Here is a 23463-nt window from a genome sequence, read left to right on the forward strand (position 1 = left end):
CATTAATTGAAACATAATGAACCATAAAAAACAGAAAAGAAGGAACAAGGTAGTATGGGTGTGTACAAAAGATGTATGATTTTACCTGTGTATAATATATCTTGAATAAGTATGAGTGTTAACTCATAACCTAGGAATGTTGTGATTTTCTGAACGTCTGTAGGATGTGCAAAAAAAAATACAAAGCATTAAACTTAAAAACAAGATCACATAAACCATACCTAAAATGAGAAGTGAGTCGGTAGAGTAACTACACAAATACTAATGCCGTCTGACTATTTTTTTAAAAAAAAAGCAGCGATTGAAAACTAAAATAAGTCTGTACTCTGAAGGGAAATAAATCGGGAGAGTAACTGCACCAATGACTAATGCCACCGACTATTTAAAAAAAAAACAGCGATTGAAAACTAAAATAAACCTGTCCTTTCAGTGGAGCGGCAGTGCGGGAGCTCATAGTGAAATTAAAAACAAAACATTTTTTCTAAAAAGTCATATTGTTTCCCGCAATGAATTTAATATAAATCAACATATTCATTATATTGAAAGACATACCCACTCTGTAACAGTGAGTGCCAATCGTGGTTATTGTGAAAATTTTATATGAGTCTCTCGGCAACATAACTTTTAAAACTAAGCACAAATACAGGTCTTTAAAATTAGGCGTCAGAATCTGCAACAGAAGTGTGTAATTTGTAAACCTTAAAACGTACTTTTAGGTGCATCCGACCAATATGTACGTCTCCTTTCTAAATACAAAAGTGAATGTGAGTTAAATTAAATATTGTCAAAACTGGACTACTGTAATTCCATCCTACTTGGACTGCCAAAAATCTCATTACAGCCTTTACAAATGCTACAAAACGCAGCAGCCCGAATACTCACCAATGTGCATCGCCATGATCACATAACACCGGTACTCCAATACCTTCACTGGCTACCAGTAGCATCGAGAATTACATACAAAATCCTTACCCTCATACACAAATCCATCTACAACCAAGAAATGCAATGGTTCTCTGACCATTTAACATTCCACAAATCCAATAGACCTACAAGAACAATACACCAAGCCAAACTCAAGACTCCCACTCTCAAACAAATTAAACATGTTTCCACAAGAGAACGTTCATTTACCATAGCAGGAACCAACATTTGCAATAAAATGCCCGCAGACCTGCGCCTGGAGCCTTGTCACAAGAAATTCAAACAAAACTTAAAAACTTGGCTCTTCAGAGAAGCTTATACATAATGTCCTCCTACTCCTCAAACAGCCATCCTACCCAATCAGCCTCCCTCTCCTTCTCCTCAAACAGCCATCCTACCCCAAACAGCCACCCTCTCCCCCCCACCCCTTTCACCTCAATCTGCCTCTTCCTCTCCCTGAATGTACCTTATTATACATAGATTGTATATTATTATTTGTACATAATGCACCTAATCATATATATAGTTTGTAATTATACATAGTTTCTCCCAGGAGATTAGATGGGATCCAATTGTACTATGTGTTTACTCTTTGCCTGGTTTATTGATATATGCTTGTTCTTTCTGAATTGATTGTAAAGCCTGTTGCTAAATTATTGTTCATTGTAAACCGAGGTGATGTTTAAAACGTTCCGCGGTATATACAAAACCTTTAAATAAATAAATAAATAAATAAATAAATAAGGACTTTAAATCGCTACAAACCGTGCCAAAATAGTCGTCACTCAAAAACGTGGGCTTGGCTAAAAAATGCCCATATGTGACAGCTCAGTCTGTGATCTCCCGATTACAAAGTTGAGAGTATAAATAAAAAATAAAATAACATATATAATAAATAATCAAGATTGAATAATAAAACCAATAAAATAAATTTGAACTAAAATAATTATTCAAAACTATGATCAATTAAAACAAAACCGGTATAATTTTAAAAAATAAAATTAAAAATAGTGTAAGAATACCCAGCGTTTAGTGGATTGATTGCACTATGAAGCACTGTGATAATTAAACTTACCAGAGAATCAGCCAGCACAGATGACATAATTCCCAGGAAAACGAAACTAATTTGTTCTTATTCTCTACTTCTGGTAACAAGAGGCCCCTACAGTAAGAGCACAACACATGCTAAAATATACTGATTGGCTATAAGGTAAATGGGTTGGCTTTTGCAGACATTCTGGGATGGACTGATGGAATCCCTTTATAAGGCTGAGCACTCACGTCAGATCTTTGAGCAAGCTTAGAATTATATTCCACTTGTTTTGTGTCGCTTCTCCATGAAGGAATCAATGCCTTCCTTCATTATTAAATCTATTTTAAACTATTTGAAGCTGGTATTCATTGAGTTTATTTATTTATTTATTTATTGTTTTTGTTATACCGAGTTTCATGATAGGCATCACATCCACCCGGTTTACAAATAACAAGGAGTGTAAAGCATAACGTAACGTAAAAAACAATATTTTCAATAAGAACCTTGAACTTTAAATACAGTGAATCAGAAAAAGGGAGAGGGAAAGTTACAAAAAACAAGGAAAATAAACTTGGGATGGAAGGGGAGAAATTGAACAGCACAATATTTACATTTCAGCCTATTGATACATTAGAATAGCAAGTGAAAAAATTAATTAGTTAATTAGTCAGAAGTTACCACTTTTAACAATAGGAAAAAAGAAATTGCACAACAGACTAAAAAATACTAAAATATCTGGTAAAATCATACATCTTGATTCACATTAATTCCAACATATGTATACTACAGGAAAACAGAGTAATCTATTTCTCAGTTAAGACCATTTGGTTCCATAGTATTGAACTCGAAAATATATTTCTGTTCTAATTGCAATAAATTATCTAAGTCTCCTCCACGTGAATTGGGAACTGGTTGGTGTAACACACACAATTTAAAATCATTGAATTGACTCTGCTTTCCTTTTTATGCTACTCTTATGTTCAATAATACGCTTATTGAACTGTCTTATAGTTTTTCCAATATACAATTTATTGCAAGGACACTGTGCTAAATATTCTACACCCATACTTTTGCAATTGGTAAATGATTTAAATTTAAATTCTTTATTTATACCTGGGATCTGTAGACTATTGATTTTTAAATTTACAGAACAAACGGAACAACCACATGGTCAATGGCCTGTAGGTCTTTTGTCAATACTGTTATTGATTGGTAAAGTGGATGATGAAACAAATTCTTTTATATTTTTCTCTCTTTTATTTGATATTAAATTTTTATTTTTGAAACAAGGTAGTAATTGTAAAATGGACCAATGCTTCTTGAGAATGTTTTTGATGTGAAAGGAGATGTGTGTGTATTGTGATGCAGTACGACCTGGCCCGGGGCAGAAACAGCTGAGACACAGCCGAGCAGAAGCTAGTGGTACCAAACTTAGCCACCGGAGGGCGCTGAGGAAGGTAGCAAAGACTACACTTCCCAGGTTCCCCGAACCAACACCTGACCCCTGGCTGGAGCCTGAGCAGGAACAGGTGGAGGAAATTGGGACTGATCCCTATGACTCAGCAGAATCTATGGAGGCTGAGGAAGAGGGCGTGCCCCCGTGGTGGACCTGGCCACAAAAGCCCGGCTCCTCAGAGTCTCTGGAGGAGGAGATGGAGGTAAGCTGGGGAGAGGAAAGCTCCAGCTGTTCCTCTATGGAGGTGGAGTAACCAGGAGGTTGGGGGATGGTAAATCCTGTATTGCTGTATGGATGTATGAGACAGGCGGGAAGGGAATTGTGTTTTAAATGCTGTTTACCCTGGGGCTTGTAAGGATAAACCTTATTAATATAAGGCTGCAGCCGCTGAGCTACAGCACCACATTAAACTCCTTATTGATTAAGATCCGTTTTCTGTGTACTGCTTGGGAGTGCCAGGACTGGGCCTGGCACTCTGACTAGAGGCTGTGAGGAGTCCATAGCAGCGCTATGCATGAGCTGTGCAAGGGGACAAGACGTGTCATAGGAGCGAAGCCAGAGGCCTGAAGCCCAGCCAAGCCCCACAGCATGCTGAGCGGAGGGACCTGATCGTGACAGTATGTAATCGGACACACAAAGCGATCAATGGATTTCTTTTCTTTGTTGATTAATAATTCCCTCCTATCTACTAAGGATGCTTTTTCAAAACCTGCTATTATATGTTTTTTGGGATATGATTTTTCGAGAAATCTATCACTTTTGATGTAGAACGAAAGGTATCTTCATCACTATACAACATTTTCAGTCTCAAAAATTGTGAATATGGTAAAAAATTTCTGTAAAGATTTATTATGACAACTTGATTTATGTAAACGTTTGTTTGTGTCAGTTGGTTTGCGGTAAATGTCTGTTGTAAATGATCCATTTTTAAAAATAACCAAAACATCTAAAAAAGGAATCTGATCACTATTAAAATTCATACAAAACTTTAAATTGCAATCCAAGGTATTGATCCAGTTATAAAATGAATTTAGAGTGTCTAGACCACCTTTCCAAACAACAAAGATGTCATCTATATAGCGTTTCCATAGAACAATATTATCTTTATTTATTTATTTACTGTTTTTCTATACCGGCATTCGCGATAGGTATCACATCATGCCGGTTTAAACATATATTCTGTTAAAAATAATTTATCAAATCTGGCTACGTACAAGTTTGCTACTGATGGTGCCATGGGCGATCCCATGGCAACACCCTTTATTTGTAAAAAAAAATATTGCTTGTTAAAAACAAAAAAATTGTTTTTTAAAGCGATCTCTGCCAATTCCAATAAGAATTTGTTCGGTATATGCATGTGTTTGTTCCGTTTAAAAGTTGTTGGGAGATTATATCTAAAGCTGCATCTTGAGGTATATTAGTATATAATGATTCTATGTCCAAAGTTACCAATATGATTTCATCATTAAAATCTTTAAAATCATTTAAAAAGTTATAAAATATGAGGAATCACGAATATAAGACGGGATCTTATTAATCTCTGATTTTAAAAAGGTATCAATAAAAATGGAGAGGGGTTCGAGTAATGAGCCATTAGCTGAGATAATCGGTCTACCGGGAGGATTTGTGATTGATTTATGGATTTTTGGGAGGACATAAATAGTAGGTAAAATTGGAAATTTTACTGTTAAAAAATCATATTCTTTGTCAAATAACCACCATCATTTGCTATAGATAATAAATTATCAATATTGTTTTTAATTGAAACAGTAGGATCTTTTTTTAAATTTTTCATAAAAAGCACAGTCAGACAATTGGCGGTCATTTTCTTGAATATATTTTGCCTTGTCCATTTTTACAATACTGCCACCCTTATCTGCTGCCTTGATTATAATGTCACGATCTTTACCAAGAGTATCAAGTGCGATTCCTTCTTGGTATGTCATATTGCAATATTTCTTTTTGGTAGTCTGTTTTAGTTCCAATTCTTTTAGATCTCGTAATATCAAGCTCTCATAGGTTTGGATGGTTGGATTACTGGTGTTATCTGGAATCCATTTACTTGGTCTCTTGACTATAGACATGTCCTGGTTCAAGGGAATTTTATCAGAGAATGCATCTATAATCTTAAGTTTTCTGGTAAATTTAAATAACTCAATTTGTGTCTTAAAGGCATTATAAGCTGGGGTAGGGACAAATGATAACCCTTTTTACAATGCTTTTTCCTCATGTTCCGTAAGTTTCCATGATGAAATATTCACGATGGTATTATTATGCTTTGCCTGTACTACTTCCAATTTTGAAACGCCCGGTGATGGCTGTAATGTTGGTTGTTCTGTTGTTGGTGATGGCCTCTCCATGCTCCATGACCCCTCAAAAAAGGACTCTCTTGTTTGTTGTAAGGTATGGTTTATGTGATCTTGTTTTAAGTTTAATGCTTTGTATTTTTTTTTGCACATCCTACAGACGTTCAGAAAAATCACAACATTCCTAGGTTATGAGTTAACACTCATACTTGTTCAAAATATATTATACACAGGTAAAATCATACATTTTTTGTACACACCCATATACTACCTTGTTCCTTTTTTTCTGTTTTTTCTGGTTCATTATGTTTCAATTAATGTTATGTTTCCATTTTAAATGGTACCATTTTATATGTGCTTATGATTTCACAATTGATTTTTGTATGTCCTGTATTGTCAAGTCACATTTAATATTTGTGTTTTGTAGCCCCTGAGGCAGCCCCATTGTGGGGGCGAAACTTGGCCTGAGTCGGGCTTAACATTGGACGAACAATGTCTCCATTATAAAGGTTCTAAACGGACATTCCTTGCCGTCTAACCCATTTCGCTCCATGGTGAGCCTGCACCTTGAGTACTGTGTACAATTCTGGTCGTCGCATCTCAAAAAAGATATAGTTGCGATGGAGAAGGTACAGAGAAGGGCAACCAAAATGATAAAGGGGATGGAACAGCTCCCCTATGAGGAAAGGCTGAAGAGGTTAGGGCTGTTCAGCTTGGAGAAGAGATGACTGAGGGGGGATACGATAGAGGTCTTTAAGATCATGAGAGGTCTTGAATGAGTAGATATGACTTGGTTATTTACACTTTCGAATATTTTTTATTTTTATTTTATTTAGGCATTTTTGTATACCAACCTTCCTCACAAGATATCAAGTCTGTTTACAATACAAATTATACATTGCACAAGCAACTTTAATAAGATTACAATAAATAAAATCTCATTATATAAAATCATAATAAAAATGTAAAATTAATCAAATAAAACAGACTATAACAGTAAAATCATACTAAACTAATACTAAACATATCGTTCCTTTTAAAATCTAGAAAAGTTTTCAGTTTGCTAGCTAAAATTAATTTTACTATTCTCTAATTTGGCCCTTTTCGTCAGCTAACAGATACTAACCTATCTTTTCTAATTCCCCTATTTCTCAACATCTACTAACTACACTTCTCAGCATCATAAATAGCAGCAGGAATGTTGGACAATATATTCATTAACAGCTAGTCTCGTTTAAGTCAGTAAAGGACTGTTCAAATAACCAGGTCTTAAGTAGTTTTTTAAACTTCTGAATACATGGTTCTGATCTAATCTCGAGTGGTAATGCATTCCAAATTTTAGGCCCTGCTAGAGAAAGAGTCGTCTCCCTAACTGAGCTCAAATGAGCAACTCTCGGGGAAGGAATTGTAAGCAAAGATTTCCCCGATGATCTCAAATTACGTGCAGGGGAATGAATACGCAAGGAAGCATTTAACCATTCATTGTTGCTGCCATGTACCGTTTTATGTATTAACATTAAACATTTGTAGTGGATTCTTGCATTAATTGGCAACCAATGCAACTCTTTCAAAACGGGGGTGATATGATCGTATTTTCTCTTATTAGACAGAAACCGCGCAGCTGCATTTTGTAGTAGCTGTAGAGGACGCAAAGTTGAAAGTGGAACTCCCAACAAAAGGGCATTACAATAATCCAGTTTTGGTGATATAATTGCCTGAAGCACTGTACGAAAATCTCCTGTATGTAACAGCGGTCTTAATTTTTTCAGAATTTGCAGTTTATAAAAGCCATCTCTATTTATGGCCTTAATCGCGGCTTTCATATTCAATTCTGCATCAAGGATGGGGCCCAGATCTCTTACTTCATACTTAATCTCATAAGATGGTGCTGCCGACTTAATTTCTATTTCAGTTTTCTCAGTTACTTTATTAGTTAAATAAAGTATTTCAGTTTTTGAACTGTTTAAGGACAGTGACATGTGTGTTAACAGTTGTTTTATGGAAGTAAGATATACTTCCCATAACTTTAGAGTGGACTGAAGTGAATCATCTATAGGTAATAAAATTTGTACATCATCTGCAAATAAATAATGAACCAAACCTAATAGAAGGAGTAGGGGCATTCCATGAGGTTAGCAAGGTTAGCAAGTAGCACATTTAAGACTAATCGGAGAAAATTCTTTTTCACTCAACGCACAATAAAGCTCTGGAATTTGTTGTCAGAGGATGTGGTTAGTGCAGTTAGTGTAGCTGGATTTTATTTATTTATTTATTTAAGTCTTTTCTATGCCGTCGTTTAGTAATTTCCGTCACAACGGTTTACAATAGACACAAACAAATAATGATGGTGAAACGTTACTTTACACAAGTGCCATATCGGTCCGGTACATAGTTTTTTAAAATAAGATAAATGTGTGATAAGATACTGTACGGTGTTTTTCAAAAAAGGTTTGGATAAGTTCTTGGGGGAGAAGTCCATTAATGGCTATTAATCAAGTTTACTTAGGGAATAGCCACTGCTATTAATTGCATCAGTAGCATGGGATCTTCTTAGTGTTTGGGTAATTGCCAGGTTCTTGTGGCCTGGTTTGGCCTCTGTTGAAAACAGGATGCTGGGCTTGATGGATCCTTGGTCTGACCCAGCATGGCAATTTCTTATGTTCTCCTAGGACAGCAGAACGTTAAACCTCAGGAATCCCGCCCTCCTCTCCATGGAGTTGGGTTCTCCCGGTTTGTTTTATTTTTAAGAACATAAGAAAATGCCATACTGGGTCAGACCAAGGGTCCATCAAGCCCAGCATCCTGTTTCCAACAGTGGCCAATCCAGGCCATAAGAACCTGGCAAGTACCCAAAAACTAAGTCTATTCCATGTAACCATTGCTAATGGTCTACCCGGCATTAACTACAGTCTCAGTCAAGCCTGAGTTTTCCCCACTACCATTGATGAGGATATTTTCAATCAGGATGAAGATGCAAGAGCGAGAAGGGAAGCAAACAGAATAAGACAGTAACGTTCAAAGCGACGTGCGGGCACACGCGTTCATCGGCCCGTGCCCAGGGACATGGTTATTTTATAACAGACGCGCGTATATCCTTTTAAAATTCTTTTATTTATTGTTGATCCTGTTCCATTGCTCCTTGTTTTATCCCTGTTAAATGTAAAAGCATTCTTACATGCTAGTTATTGTTATACTGTAAACCGAATTGATATGTAATTTGCTACATGAATTTCGGTATATAAAAGTGTTAAATAAAAATAAATAAATAATGGGAGTGGCTATTCTCTAAGTGAACTTAATAGCAGGTAATGGACTTCTCCTCCAAGAACTTATCCAATCCTTTTTTAAACACAGCTATACTAACTGCACTAACCACATTCTCTGGCAACAAATTCCAGAGTTTAATTGTGCATTGTGTAAAAAAGAACTTTCTCCGATTAGTTTTAAATGTGCCCCATGCTAACTTCATGGAGTGCCCCCTAGTCTTTCTACTATCCGAAAGAGTAAATAACCGATTCACATCTACCCATTCTAGACCTCTCATGATTTTAAACACCTCTATCATATCCCCCCTCAGTCGTCTCTTCTCCAAGCTGAAAAGTCCTAACCTCTTTAATCTTTCCTCATAGGGGAGTTGTTCCATTCCCCTTATCATTTTGGTAGCCCTTCTCTGTACCTTCTCCATCGCAATTATATCTTTTTTGAGATGTGGTGACCAGAATTATACACAGTATTTAAGGTGCGGTCTCACCATGGAGCGATACAGAGGCATTATGACATTTTCCGTTTTATTCACCATTCCTTTTCTAATAATTCCCAAAATTCTGTTTGCTTTTTTGACTGCCGCAGCACACTGCACCGTCGATTTCAATGTGTTATCCACTATGACACCTAGATCTCTTTCTTGGGTTGTAGCACCTAATATGGAACCCAACATTGTGTAATTATAGCATGGGTTATTTTTCCCTATATTCATCACCTTGCACTTATCCACATTAAATTTCATCTGCCATTTGGATGGCCATTGTTCCAGTCTTACAAGGTCTTCCTGCAATTTATCACAATCTGCTTGTGATTGAACTACTCTGAACAATTTTGTGTCATCTGCAAATTTGATTATCTCACTCGTCGTATTTCTTTCCAGATCATTTATAAATATATTGAACAGTAAGGGGTAGATTTTCAGACCGCGCGAATAGGCGTACTTTTGCTGGCGCATCAGGCGCCAGCAAAAGTACGCTGGATTTTAGTAGATACGCGCAGAGCCGCACATATCCACTAAAATCCGGGATCGGCGCGCGCAAGGCTATGGATTCTGTATAGCCAGCGCGCGCCGAGCCGCGCAGCCTACCCCCGTTCCCTCCGAGGCCGCTCCAAAATCGGAGCGGCCTCGGAGGGAACTTTCTTTTGCCCTCCCCTCACCTTCCCCTCCCTGGCCCTGTCTAAAACCCCCCCCCCTTACCTTTATCGGGGGATTTACGCCTCCCAGAGGGAGGCGTAAATCCCCGCGCGCCAGCAGGCCGCTAGCGAGTCGGGACGCGACCTGGGGGCGGGTTCAGAGGGCGCGACCACGCCCCCGGGCCCGCCCCCTGAACGCTCCCCACACGCCCCGAAAACGCCACGCGGTTCGGGCCCGCCCCCGACACACCCCCCTCAGAAAACCCCGGGACTTACGCGAGTCCCGGGGCTCTGCGCGCGCCGGTAGTCCTATGTAAAATAGGCTCACCAGCGCGCACGGCCCTGCTCGCCTAAATCCGCCCGGATTTGGGCGGATTTAGGCGAGCAGGGCTCTTAAAATCCGCCCCTAAGGGTCCCAATACAGATCCCTGAGGCACTCCACTGTCCACTCCCTTCCACTGAGAAAATTGCCCATTTAATCCTACTCTCTGTTTCCTGTCTTTTAGCCAGTTTGCAATCCACGAAAGGACATCGCCACCTATCCCATGACTTTTTACTTTTCCTAGAAGCCTCTCATGAGGAACTTTGTCAAACGCCTTCTGAAAATCCAAGTATACTATATCTACCGGTTCACCTTTATCCACATGTTTATTAACTCCTTCAAAAAAGTGAAGCAGATTTGTGAGGCAAGACTTGCCCTGGGTAAAGCCATGCTGACTTTGTTCTATTAAACCATGTCTTTCTATATGTTCTGTGATTTTGATGTTTAGAACACTTTCCACTATTTTTCCTGGCACTGAAGTCAGGCTAACCGGTCTGTAGTTTCCCGGATCGCCCCTGGAGCCCTTTTTAAATATTGGGGTTACATTTGCTATACTCCAGTCTTCAGGTACAATGGATGATTTTAATGATAAGTTACAAATTTTTACTAATAGGTCTGAAATTTCATTTTTTAGTTCCTTCAGAACTCTGAGATGTATACCATCCGGTCCAGGTGATTTACTACTCTTCAGTTTGTCAATCAGGCCTACCACATCTTCTAGGTTCACCGTGATTTGATTCAGTCCATCTGAATCATTACCCATGAAAACCTTCTCCATTACGGGTACCTCCCCAACATCCTCTTCAGTAAACACCGAAGCAAAGAAATCATTTAATCTTTCTGCGATGGCCTTATCTTCTCTAAGTGCCCCTTTAACCCCTCGATCATCTAACGGTCCAACTGACTCCCTCACTGGCTTTCTGCTTCGGATATATATTTAAAAGTTTTTCTTGTGAGTTTTTGCCTCTGCAGCCAACTTCTTTTCAAATTCTCTCTTAGCCTGTCTTATCAATGTCTTATATTTAACTTGCCAATGTTATGCTTTCTCCTATTTTCTTCTGTTGGATCCTTCTTCCAATTTTTGAATGAAGATCTTTTGGCTAAAATAGCTTCTTTCACCTCCCCTTTTAACCATGCCGGTAATCGTTTTGCCTTCTTTCCACCTTTCTTAATGTGTGGAATACATCTGGACTGTGCTTCTAGAATGGTATTTTTTAACAATGAGCACGCCTCTTGGACATTTTTTACTTTTTTAGCTGCTCCTTTCAGTTTTTTTCTAACAATTTTTCTCATTTTATCAAAGTTTCCCTTTTGAAAGTTTAGCACGAGAGCCTTGGATTTGCACACTGTTCCTTTTCCAGTCATTAAATCAAATTTGATCATTTTATGATCACTATTGCCAAGCGGCCCCACCACCGTTACCTCTCTCACCAAGTCCTGTGCTCCACTGAGAATTAGATCTAAAATTGCTCCCTCTCTCGTCGGTTCCTGAACCAATTGCTCCATAAAGCTATCATTTATTCCATCCAGGAACGTTATCTCTCTAGCGTGACCCGATGATACATTTACCCAGTCTATATTGGGGTAATTGAAGTCTCCCATTATTACTGCACTACCAATTTGGTTAGCTTCCCTAATTTCTCTTAGCATTTCACTGTCCATCTCACCATCTTGACCAGGTGGACGGTAGTATACCCCTATCACTGTAGTCTTCCCTGACACATAAGGGATTTCTACCCATAAAGATTCAATTTTGTATTTAGTCTCATGCAGGATGTTTATCCTGTTGGACTCTATGCCATCCCGGACATAAAGCGCCACACCTCCTCCCGAGTGCTCCTCTCTGTCATTGCGATATAATTTGTACCCCGGTATAGCACTGTCCCTTTGGTTATCCTCTTTCCACCATGTCTCTGAGATGCCAATTAAGTCTATGTCATCATTTACTGCTATACATTCTAATTCTCCCATCTTACTTCTTAGACTTCTGGCATTAGCATACAAACATTTCAAAGTTTGTTTTTTGTTTGAATTTTTATTCTGCTTTTTAATTGATAGGGATAAGTTAGAATTTTTTAGCTCAGGTGAGTTTTTAGTTACAGGCACTTGGACTACTTTTCTAATTATTGGAACCTCACTGTTGGGATGCCCTAATTCTAATGCATTAGTATCCCTTAAAGATACCTCTCTCCGAACCATGCGCTGCTGAGCGACTGTCGGCTTTCCCCTTTGTTCTAGTTTAAAAGCTGCTCTATCTCCTTTTTAAAGGTTAGCGCCAGCAGTCTGGTTCCACCCTGGTTAAGGTGGAGCCCATCCCTTCGGAAGAGACTCCCCCTTCCCCAAAAGGTTCCCCAGTTCCTAACAAAACTGAATCCCTCTTCCTTGCACCATCGTCTCATCCACGCATTGAGACTCCGGAGCTCTGCCTGCCTCTGTTGACCTGCGCGTGGAACAGGGAGCATTTCAGAGAATGCTACCCTGGAGGTTCTGGGTTTAATCTTTCTACCTAAGAGCCTAAATTTGGCTTCCAGAACCTCCCTCCCACATTTTCCTATGTCGCTGGTGCTCACGTGTACCACGACAGCCGGCTCCTCCCCAGCACTGTCTAAAATCCTATCTAGGTGACGCGTGAGGTCTGCCACCTTCGCACCAGGTAGGCATGTTACCAGGCGATCCTCACGTCCACCAGCCACCCAGCTATCTACATTCCTAATAATCGAATCACCAACTATGACGGCTGACCTAACCCTTCCCTCCTGGGCAGTAGGCCTTGGGGAGATATCCTCAGTGCGAAAGGACAATGTATCACCTAGAGAACAGGTCCTTGCTACAGGATCCTTTCCTGCTACACCTGGTTGGTGCTCTCCCATTCTGAGACCTTCTTCCTCCAAGGCAGCACCAGGGCTGCCAGTCTGAAGTTGGGACTTGACTACTATGTCCCTGAAGGTCTCATCTATATACCTCTCTGTCTGCCTCAGCTCCTCCAGGTATGCCACTCTAGCCTCCAGAGATTGGACTCGTTCTCTGAGAGCCAGGAGCTCTTTGCATCGCATGCACATGTATAACTTCTCACCGATGGGTAAAAAATCATACATGTGACACTCGATGCAAAAGACTGGGAAGCCCCCCTCTTGCTGCTGGACTGCTGCCTTCATCTCAATTTTGATCAGTTCCTAGTTACGTTTTAGGTTGCTATGGGAGTAGGAATGTGTCTAACTTCCTTTAAATGTACCGTATTTTCCGGCGTATAAGACGACTGGGCGTATAAGACGACCCCCCCCCCCTTTTTTATACATATTTTTAAGAAAAAAAATAATTTTACACTCAAACAGGAGCAACCCTATCTATGAAAAGGCAACACTACAAATACTGTATATCAGGCCCTAAAAACCAATACACCTCTTATTAGGAAAACAGAACTAGCAAGCAGCTATAGATCCCCACACATAAATAATTGTAAAACTATACTAATAAGCAGAATAAATGTTTCAAAACAGCTATGAACAGAATAACATCCAACAATTAAAAACTCATAAAAACTATTAAACATTCTCCAAACACCAATAAAATATTTCAAAAAAAGCAGACACATCACATAATATTAAATAATTAAAATGGCAGTCAATCAAGAAAAATAAACTTAAAAAGCCACCTTTCCTTACCCCCTCCAGCAGCTCTCCTATTCCTCTTCCTCTTCCTTAGGGCCCATGTCTCTCACACACACACACCATACCAGTCATGCCCCCATGACCAGTTTCTGTCTCTCACACACCAATCATTTCCCAAACAGTCTTTGACACACACACCAGACACCTTCCTGAACAGTTTCTCTCATGCCATACACACACACAGGCTTCCCACTCCCGTGTTCTGCTTACCGTACATATACGGGCTTCTCACTCTCATAATCACTTTCTCTGTCTCACACACACACACCATTCTCTCTCTCATTTCCATGCTCACTCTCCACGTGCACAGGCTTCTCATTCCCTGAATCACATTCTTTCTCTCACATTCACACACACCAGTCTCTTTCTCTCACACACACCGTCACCTTATCAACCAGTCTCTCTCTCATGCACACGCACACACACACACACAGCCAGCCCTCCCTCTCCCATGCTCTCTCTCACATAATCAGGCTTCTTACTCCCATGCTTTCTCACATACCCAGATTTCTCACTTCCATGCTTTTTCTCTCTCTCACACTCACATACACATCAGTCATCTCTCTGAGCAGTCACTTTCATTGTCTCTCACACACGAGCTCGCTGACTAGTTTCTCTCAATCACACACATGCTCTCAATCAAATGCATTCTCTCACTTACACACAGGCTGGCTGCTTCTCTCTCTCTCTCTCTCACTTCCACTCCCCCCCCCCCCCCAGCACAAATAGTAGCTGCAGCAGCTTCCTCCTCCAGCCCCCGCAGGCCAAGAAAGAAGAAACCCATCGGCCGTGGGAGGCTGTTGCTGCTGTCTCCTTTCCCGATTACCAGCTCCTTCGACTGCTCGGGGCCGTTCCTGCTGTCGCCGCTGCAATTTTTTCACGCGGCACGGCTCTTTCTTCCCGCGCATCACTTCCTGTTCCGGTTCAAAGGGGGGGGGGCGGGAAGAAGAAAAGGACAGCCGCGGATGCCACAGCTTTTTTTTTTTTTTTTGCACCGCTGCCGTTCCCGCTGGGCTTGAACGTGCTGATAGCCCGGCGGCAACGGCAGTGCGGTGCGCGGGAAGGAGAAAGCCGTGCCGAATGAAAAAATTGCAGCGGCGATAGCAGGAACAGCCCCGAGCAGTTGAAGGAGCTGGTAATCGGGAAAGAAGAGAGCAGCATGAGCCTCCCGCGGCCGATGGGTTTCTTCTTTCTTGGCCTGCGGGGGCTGGAGGAGGAAGCTGCTGCAGCTACTATTTGTGCTCGGGGGGGGGGGGGGGGGTGAAAGAGAGAGAGAGAGAGAGAAGGAGCCAGCCTGTGTGTAAGTGAGAGAATGCATTTGATTGAGAGCATATGTGTGTGATTGAGAGAAACTGGTAAGAGAGCAGGTGTGCCCTATAAGACGATACCCGGCGTATAAGACGACCCCCGACTTTTGAGAAGATTTTCTTGGGTTAAAAAGTCGTCTTATACGCCGGAAAATACGGTATTAGTGAATTCACTATATGTCTGGTAGTGGCCTACCGGGGTCTGATCGAATTCTCAATAAAGTTTTTGTTGATGGGTTTTTTTTGTGAAAGTGGCACCTGCCTATAAATTAAGGGATGAGCTAGGGGTGGGTGGGCAAGGGGTGTGAGGGTTGGGAAATACAAACAGTCTAACTTCAGTTAGTCAGCCTGAATGACTCACTGCTCCCTTGATTAACAAATGTTGGTCCCTATTCAAACCCAATCACACTACCTCAACACCTTTCCAAGGTGAGTAACTGAGCTGAACTATTCAACTTTTTTACTTTGGTATAAACTGCTCCTAGCTTATTTCTAGCTTCTGGCTACTTTTTTGTGTGTGGGGGGGGGGGGGTTTGTGTTTTTTTTTTCTCAATACAATGCATTCAGTTAGTATTAAATACAAACACTCAGCTCTTTAAAAGTCTGGAGAGCACTCAGTTCTGCAGACTTTTAAAAATAAACACACTACCTACTGCTACCTTATTGACTGACTAAAAATACAAACAGTCTAACTTGTGTATTCACTGCCTACCTACTGCTACCTTATTGACTGACTATTTAAAAATGCAAACAGTCTAACTTGTTTATTCACTGCCTTTCTGACTATTAAAGGCACAAACACACAAACACACTAAATAATATTCCCAAATAGTTAACTTTGCCCCAATAGTTTTAAAAAAGTCAATGTCCCAAGCAAAAACTTACTGATTCCTTTCAGCCACCAGCAAGGTGATCCTCTCCTCTCAGTGTTTCCACTCATATTTTTCTGTGTTACGAGACTGAAGGGGACCTCGCGTGGACGCGCAGATGACGGCATTCTGGCATGCTCAGTGTGCTGGTCAAAGCTTCTAGAAACTTTGACAAACGTTTTCCATGCCGGGCTTCATCGGATGATGTCACGCACTTGTACATAAGAAATTGCCATTCTGGGTCAGACCAAGGGTCCATCAAACCCAGGATCCTGTTTCCAACAGTGGCTAATCCAGGCTACAAGTACCTGGCAAGTACCCAAAAACTAAGTATATCCCATGCTGCTGATGCTAGTAATAGCAGTAGTTATTTTCTAAGTCAACTTGATTAATATCAGGTAATGGACTTCTCCACGAACTTATCCAAACCTTTTATAAACTCATTTACACTAACTGCTCTAACCACATCCCCTGGTAATAAATTCCAGAGTTTAATTGTGCGATGAGTGAAATAGAATTTTCTTCTGTTACTTTTAAATGTGCTACGTGCTAACTTCATGGAGTGACCCTGGTCCTTCTATTATCAAAAAGAGTAAACAACCGATTCATATTTACCTGTTCTAGACCTCTCATGATTTTATTTATTTGTTTGTTTATTTATTGGGTTTTATATACCATCACTCGGATTCCATAATAACGGTTTACAACAATAAATAATATACATCAAAACAATAAAACAGTTTAATAAAACTAAAACATTTCTAAAAAAAACTGGGTTTACAAATCTAACAAATACATTTCATAAAATGGTCCTAAAACACCTCAAACTATTACTCACTCATCCTCTTGTCTCCTAAAATGTACTGCTATGTAAAACTCTAAAAATACCTAAAACAATAAAATCAGAGCATAAATACTTAAACAGTGAAAATAAAGCATAAAACAGACTTTAAGACCTCTATCATATTCCTCCTCAACCGTCTCTTCTCCAGGCTGAACAGCCCTAACCTCTTTAATCTTTCCTCATAAGGGAGTTGTTCCATCCACTTTATCATTTTGGTCGCCCTCTCTTCTCTGTACTTTCTTCATCGCAACTATATCTTTTTTGAGGCCGTCAATAAAGAGTGGGTGGCTAGCCAGAATGACGGCTACTGCCTGGAGACAATACCCTTATTCAATAAACATACACATGGTTACTGTGACTCCAACATCGCTCTAAGCTACAACAGCAAGAGGAAATGTGGAAAAAAGGATTTGCACTCACAAAGTGGGGAGTAGCTGGCTTGTTACGGCGGTTACTACCCCAAACCAAATAAGCCTGATACTTCACTTTCAATGCATATCCAGCATAGCTCTCTGCTTCAACGGCAGGGGAGAAGAAAAACTGATACTTCACGCATATCCAGCATAGCTCCCTGCTTCAACGGCAGGGGAGAAGAAAACCTGATACTTCACGCATATCCAGCATAGCTCTCTGCTTCAACGGCAGGGGAGAAGAAAAACTGATACTTCACGCATATCCAGCATAGCTCTCTGCTTCAACGGCAGAGGAGAAGAAAAACTGATACTTCACGCATATCCAGCATAGCTCTCTGCTTCAACGGCAGGGGAGAAGAAAAACTGATACTTCACGCATATCCAGCATAGCTCTCTGCTTCAACAGCAGGGGAGAAGAAAAAAGGATTCGCACTCACAAAGCGGGGAGTAGCTGGCTTGTTACGGCGGTTACTACCCCAAACCAAATAAGCCTGATACTTCACTTTCAATGCATATCCTGCTTCAACGGCAGGGGAGAAGAAAAACTGATACTTCACGCATATCCAGCATAGCTCTCTGCTTCAACGGCAGGGGAGAAGAAAAACTGATACTACAAGCATATCCAGCATAGCTCCCTGCTTCAACAGCAGGGGAGAAGAAAAACAACCAATAAGGGCTGAACAACACAGTCTGGGTAAAACAAATAAGCATGGGTGTAGCTTGCTTATTGCGGCGGTTACTTCCCCTACTACCCATAACTAATCAAGCTTGATATTTCACTTGGTTGCAGCTCCATCACTGCTCTCTACATTAATGGTGGGGGTGGAAGGGAAATAGAACCAAAGAGCTAAGAGAAACAGATAAGTATGAGAAAAAAATGTGAAGCTTGCTGGGCAGACTGGATGGGCCGTTTGGTCTTCTTCTGCCGTCATTTCTATGTTTCTATGTTTCTATGAGATGCGGCGACCAGAATTGTACACAGTATTCAAGGTGCGGTCTCACCATGGAGCGATACAGAGGCATTATAACATTTTCTGTTTTATTCATCATTCCCTTCCTAATAATTCCCAACATTTTCTTTTGTGACTGCTGCAGCACTAGCTGACGATTTCAGTGTATTATCCACTATGACACCTAGATCTCTTTCCTGGGTGGTAGCTCCTAATATGGAACCTAACATTGTGTATCTACAGCATGGGTTATTTTTCCCTATATGCATCACCTTGCACTTATCCACATTAAATTTCATCTGCCATTTGGATGCCAAGTTTTCCAATCTCATAAGGTATTCTTGCAATTTATCACAATCTGCTTGTGAGGACTAACATCCTGCTCTTCTAGGAGAACACCTGTTACAGGTAAGCAACTGCACTTTCTTTTTCTTTTTCTTTTTTTTTTAGGACAGCCCATAAATCTTCTTCCCTTGCATTTCAGTTGCTTGGATATTGTTTCTGACGTAAGAGCTACTACTCTATCTTTTCTGTACTCTCTGGCCTTCCTAAACAAGTTATAACCAGGCATGGCTATATCCTAATCATGAGACTCAGTGAACCATGTCAATTTCCTGTTCGGCATTTCCTTGTTTAGCATGTTTTGACTTTTGGTTCAAATTCACTTCATACAACAGAAACAGCTTGATTCTTCATCTAGGAATATTTGAATCAGTTCAACTTCTATCATAGCACAGAGTTGGGCTCTACTTATTATGAGTCTTGTAAAAACAATTTTTTTGAACCACAGCTAATTTGGGTTTATTTTTACAAAGAGCGTGAACACTTTTTGATTTTTTTTTTTATTCTTAATAACTTTGGGAATATTTGTATGAAACTGTAAAGTATGTTTTATAAATCTGTGAAGCAAACTCCTACTTTAATACATTTTGATTTGTATTTTTAGACAGCAAAATGTAAGTCAAAGGGACCCTTACAGTTGTATCATATATTTAGGAAATCATGAACCTTATGTAGTATCAATGTGTAATTTCAGTTTACTCAATTCTTAATCATCATTCCTATTATTATTATTATTATTTTAAATGAATCCATACATTATGTGGCATGACATTTAAGAAGCAGCTTAAAGCTCATCTCTTCTAACAAACCTTTTTATCACTGGAAATCAAGACAAGACTTCAATATATAATTATTTTAATATGTTCTTTTTTTATGATTGTTTTCCTATGTAAGTCAGAATAGCGCTTTATATAAACAGTGCATACATCCATATAAATATATTGACTTTTTGACTCAAACTTCATATTAAAATTCAAGATTAGTAATCTATTACACAACATTCTTCACAAATTATTGATAAACATAGTACAAAGACGATTAAATGTGTCTGCTTATGGTGATAGTCGTTTCCTGGAGTAATATTGAAGCAGATAATGGCAGACTGTGGATGGCATTGTGGGATCTGATACAGATACGTTTTGACGAGCATTGAAATCTATATTGAGTCAATGTGGATATGGGTTTGAAATCTCCAGTTTGAAGAATTTCCCAATAATTGTATGCACCTCAGCTTTTATTTTCCAATTCTTGTCTTTGTGCTATGTTTGTGAGAAAATATATGAAATATATGCTATGAAATATGGGACGACTTTGTTTTATTAAAGTTTCAAATAAAGTTTGTACAGTACATTTGTTATTTTGTTTGTATGAGGATTTTACCTGGGATATATATCCTTCACTATATTAATTTGCCTTAAATACTTGGTAGAATATTTTTGTGATACCACTTGCTTTCGCTATTTGTTATGATGTTTTCTGGGACCCCTCTCCTTATGATGACTACGCAGTGTTTTAATATCCTTGAACATGTTCACACTGTCCAAAGACTTCCGTGAAAGCCAGAAAAAATCAAAATGCTGTGACATGAGTAGCAAATAGTCACACCCTCCATATTAGCTAATTTGGTTACCTTGTTGTGCTGCTGTTGTCTTTCACAATGTACATAATCGCAGCCTCAGCTGGAGGCAGTTCTTTTCCTACAGTGCACAGAATTAGTCTTCTGACTTTTTTTTCTTGGAATGATTTGTTTTATTGGTCCTAGAGCTTTAACAATCTGATCTGATCCATCACTAAATTTGTATTTGCTGACAGTGATTTCGAAGATTGAAAGTTCCCCTATCCTCTCCCATGTGAGCAAACCCAAGCCTGAGGATCATCGATCTCGACCCGGACGGCCTGCGGTAAGCCTCTGTTCTCTGGCAGTTCAGTGCGAGGGTCATGGTCCATTTGTATACCGGGGCTCAAATCTGTAGCAGCAAGAATTAAAGTGATGGAAAAGGACAAGTCAGCCCCACAGAATGTCCAGTTCTGAGACCAGTTTTCCCAAAGGAAAATAAGTTCTCACAGTACTTGCCTGGCTCTCTCCACATTGCATGCAACAAACAACATTAATATATACAAACAAGTAAAAGTTCCTTTTCCTTGCATATGATATGAGACCCCCTTGCTACATTGCAGTCTAATGGCACTATGTTTAGATAACGTGCCTTTTTGTGTGCTATACAAACAAAGCAGCTATATAGATCTTATTATTAGTACTGCAGAAGTGAAACTGTAACAGGCACCCTATCTTGTCTCCTCTCAGACCCTTATTTTCAGTGATAGTGTGGCACAGGATCACTCTTCAGTATATTTCACTCAGTAATGAAATGCTATATTGTATTTCATATCATATTTATGTATTTATATACCGTCATTCTGAATGTACAATCATGGCAGTTTACAATAAAACAGTAATAACAGTAGTATAAACAATGTACAAAAAAACATAATATAATATTACAATCACAGTTAAAAAAAAAAAAATTAAACAGATCATAAAATATATATCTACTCTCCGGCTTCCCTCAAACTCAGCATTACCTTCTTTTTCATCACCAGCATATGGTATACTATTCTGTCCTTGCAGTGCTATAAGTGCTAAAAGAGGTAATGCACTGGTCTGTGTAGATGCTGTCTTTCCAGTGCTGACCCTGTAGAGCAGTACCAGGGGAGGTACAACATTGCTGTAAGTTATATTCTTCCACTGCTAATACTGTAGAACAGTACTAGATGCAACATTGCTTAAGACACTGTCCTTTCAGTGCTGACACTATAGTGCAGTACTAGGAGAGGTACTGCATTGCTTTAGCTTCCTTCTTTACAGAGCTACTGCTGGATAGGGGAGATGCCATACACCTGGGGGTGCTGTCCTTCTAGTGCTTGTCAGTACAGAACAGTACAAGGGGAGGCATTATACAGCTAGAGGTAGCATTATTTAATGTTGTATTAAGGGCCTGTCTATTCAGTTGGCATTGAATAGAAGAATGGTTGTATTGTTCATGGTCAAGGAATACCCATGAGCCATGCTTCCAGGATGAGCACAGGGTGTCTGCATGTTTTGTGGGTGGGGCCTGGGTGAGCAGTATTTGTTCACATAATGATGTCTCTAACTCTACCCTCTTCCTTTTCTTATTTGCTACTTCCTCAGAGCTATAAGCGAGCAATAGGAGAGGTTAGTGTACTCGGTCTATCGGTGTGCAGGGGCACATGTATATGTGCATATATCCCTTTGTTGTGTGTCCCGTGCATGAGGTGTGGTCAACATCCTCATCATCCAGTCAGGGGGTTCATGGGAGAGGAAGGTTGTGGTCCTGTTTGTCAGCTAAAAGCATGGCGAGTTGTATCTAAAACACTTCGGATGAAAGAGCTTCTATAAGTGCAATAAGATATTTATAATGGGCCCAGCATTCAATGTTCTGAGTTATCCAGGCATAATTTCTCCAGGTAACCATACAGCTGAATATAACTGGATAAGTTATAGTTAGCTAGATAAGTTATATCTGAATAACTTTAGACCTGCTATTGAGCAGGTCTAACTTATTTGGTTAACTTAAGTGGATAAGACTGAATATAAGCACTTCTCTAGTTTAGTGTTTATAGTTGTCCCACCTCGATGTGCCCATTGCCCACCTCCAAGATATCCATCTATCTACTTAGCTGGATAAATATTTGTCCAGCTAAGTGGTGGCTGCTGAATATAGCAGGATATGTAGCGGCTGCCCCTTAGCCAGATAAGTCTCTATTTATCTGGCTGTGTAGCACTAAATATCGGCCTCAATATGTGCAGACTAGCTAGCACTCAACATCTGCAAGTCTTCCTGTTTCCCTGTGCTCCTCTCTCTTTAATTCTCAGAGGCTGGCTGCATTGTTCAGACATTATCATCTCCCTACCGCTCTAGTCATTAGTCATGTCTGATGCCCTTTTCTGAATGCTCCATGTCCATAACCTAGGGTACCTATTATTTTTAGTCCCTGAGGCTTCAGTAAATGTACCGTAAACACAAGTTCAGTCTCTGTAATACAAGCACTAAAATTGTGGCTCACCATTTGTGAGCTCAACTTCTGTCTCCACAGGCCTTTGGGAGCAGGAAGTCTCAGCAGTTGTAGGACCATATAGGAATAATTTCCAATGAACCTCTTTCTAAGGTGGATTTACAGGAGGAAGCATTTCTTGCCCGTGTCCATTTACACTTTCCCTATTCATATCACTGTCAATCTGTGCTCTGCACCATTGTCTTGTGCATTAGTCTTGTGCCTTCATGTTTCACATCAGCGGAAAATCTTGTAAAGGAGCATCATTGAGTTCAGCTTTCAACCAGGAGCAGTAGAATTCCTCAAGGCTGGGGGAAAGGTGGATTTGCTTTCAATCTCTTCCACCAGCAATTGAGAAGCTACCTTTCTCCTAGAACAAGCAGGATGGTAGTCTTCACATATGGGTGACATCATTCAATGGAGCCCGGCATGGAAAACTTATGTCAAAGTTTCTAGACTTCTCGGTGGACCGTAGAGCACTAAAACTCAAGGCATCCGAGCTTATCCTCGTGGGGAATTTGTCTGGATATGAGGGCCTGTTGATGCTTCCCGCTCCA

At 40.0% G+C, this 23463-nt stretch overlaps 1 protein-coding gene across 1 annotated transcript in view; it reads left to right on the forward strand.

Annotated features, from left to right (window-relative positions):
• The window catches only part of LOC115078196 (misshapen-like kinase 1), a 1532819-nt gene that overhangs the window by 1084757 nt on the left and 424599 nt on the right, over positions 1-23463 (forward strand). Inside the window, 1 exon segment of the mRNA XM_029580940.1 lies at positions 20645-20733. Within this exon segment, the coding sequence (XP_029436800.1) occupies positions 20645-20733 (89 nt within the window).

Source organism: Rhinatrema bivittatum, chromosome 16, assembly GCF_901001135.1.
Source record: "Rhinatrema bivittatum chromosome 16, aRhiBiv1.1, whole genome shotgun sequence".
NCBI classification, from domain to species: domain Eukaryota; kingdom Metazoa; phylum Chordata; class Amphibia; order Gymnophiona; family Rhinatrematidae; genus Rhinatrema; species Rhinatrema bivittatum.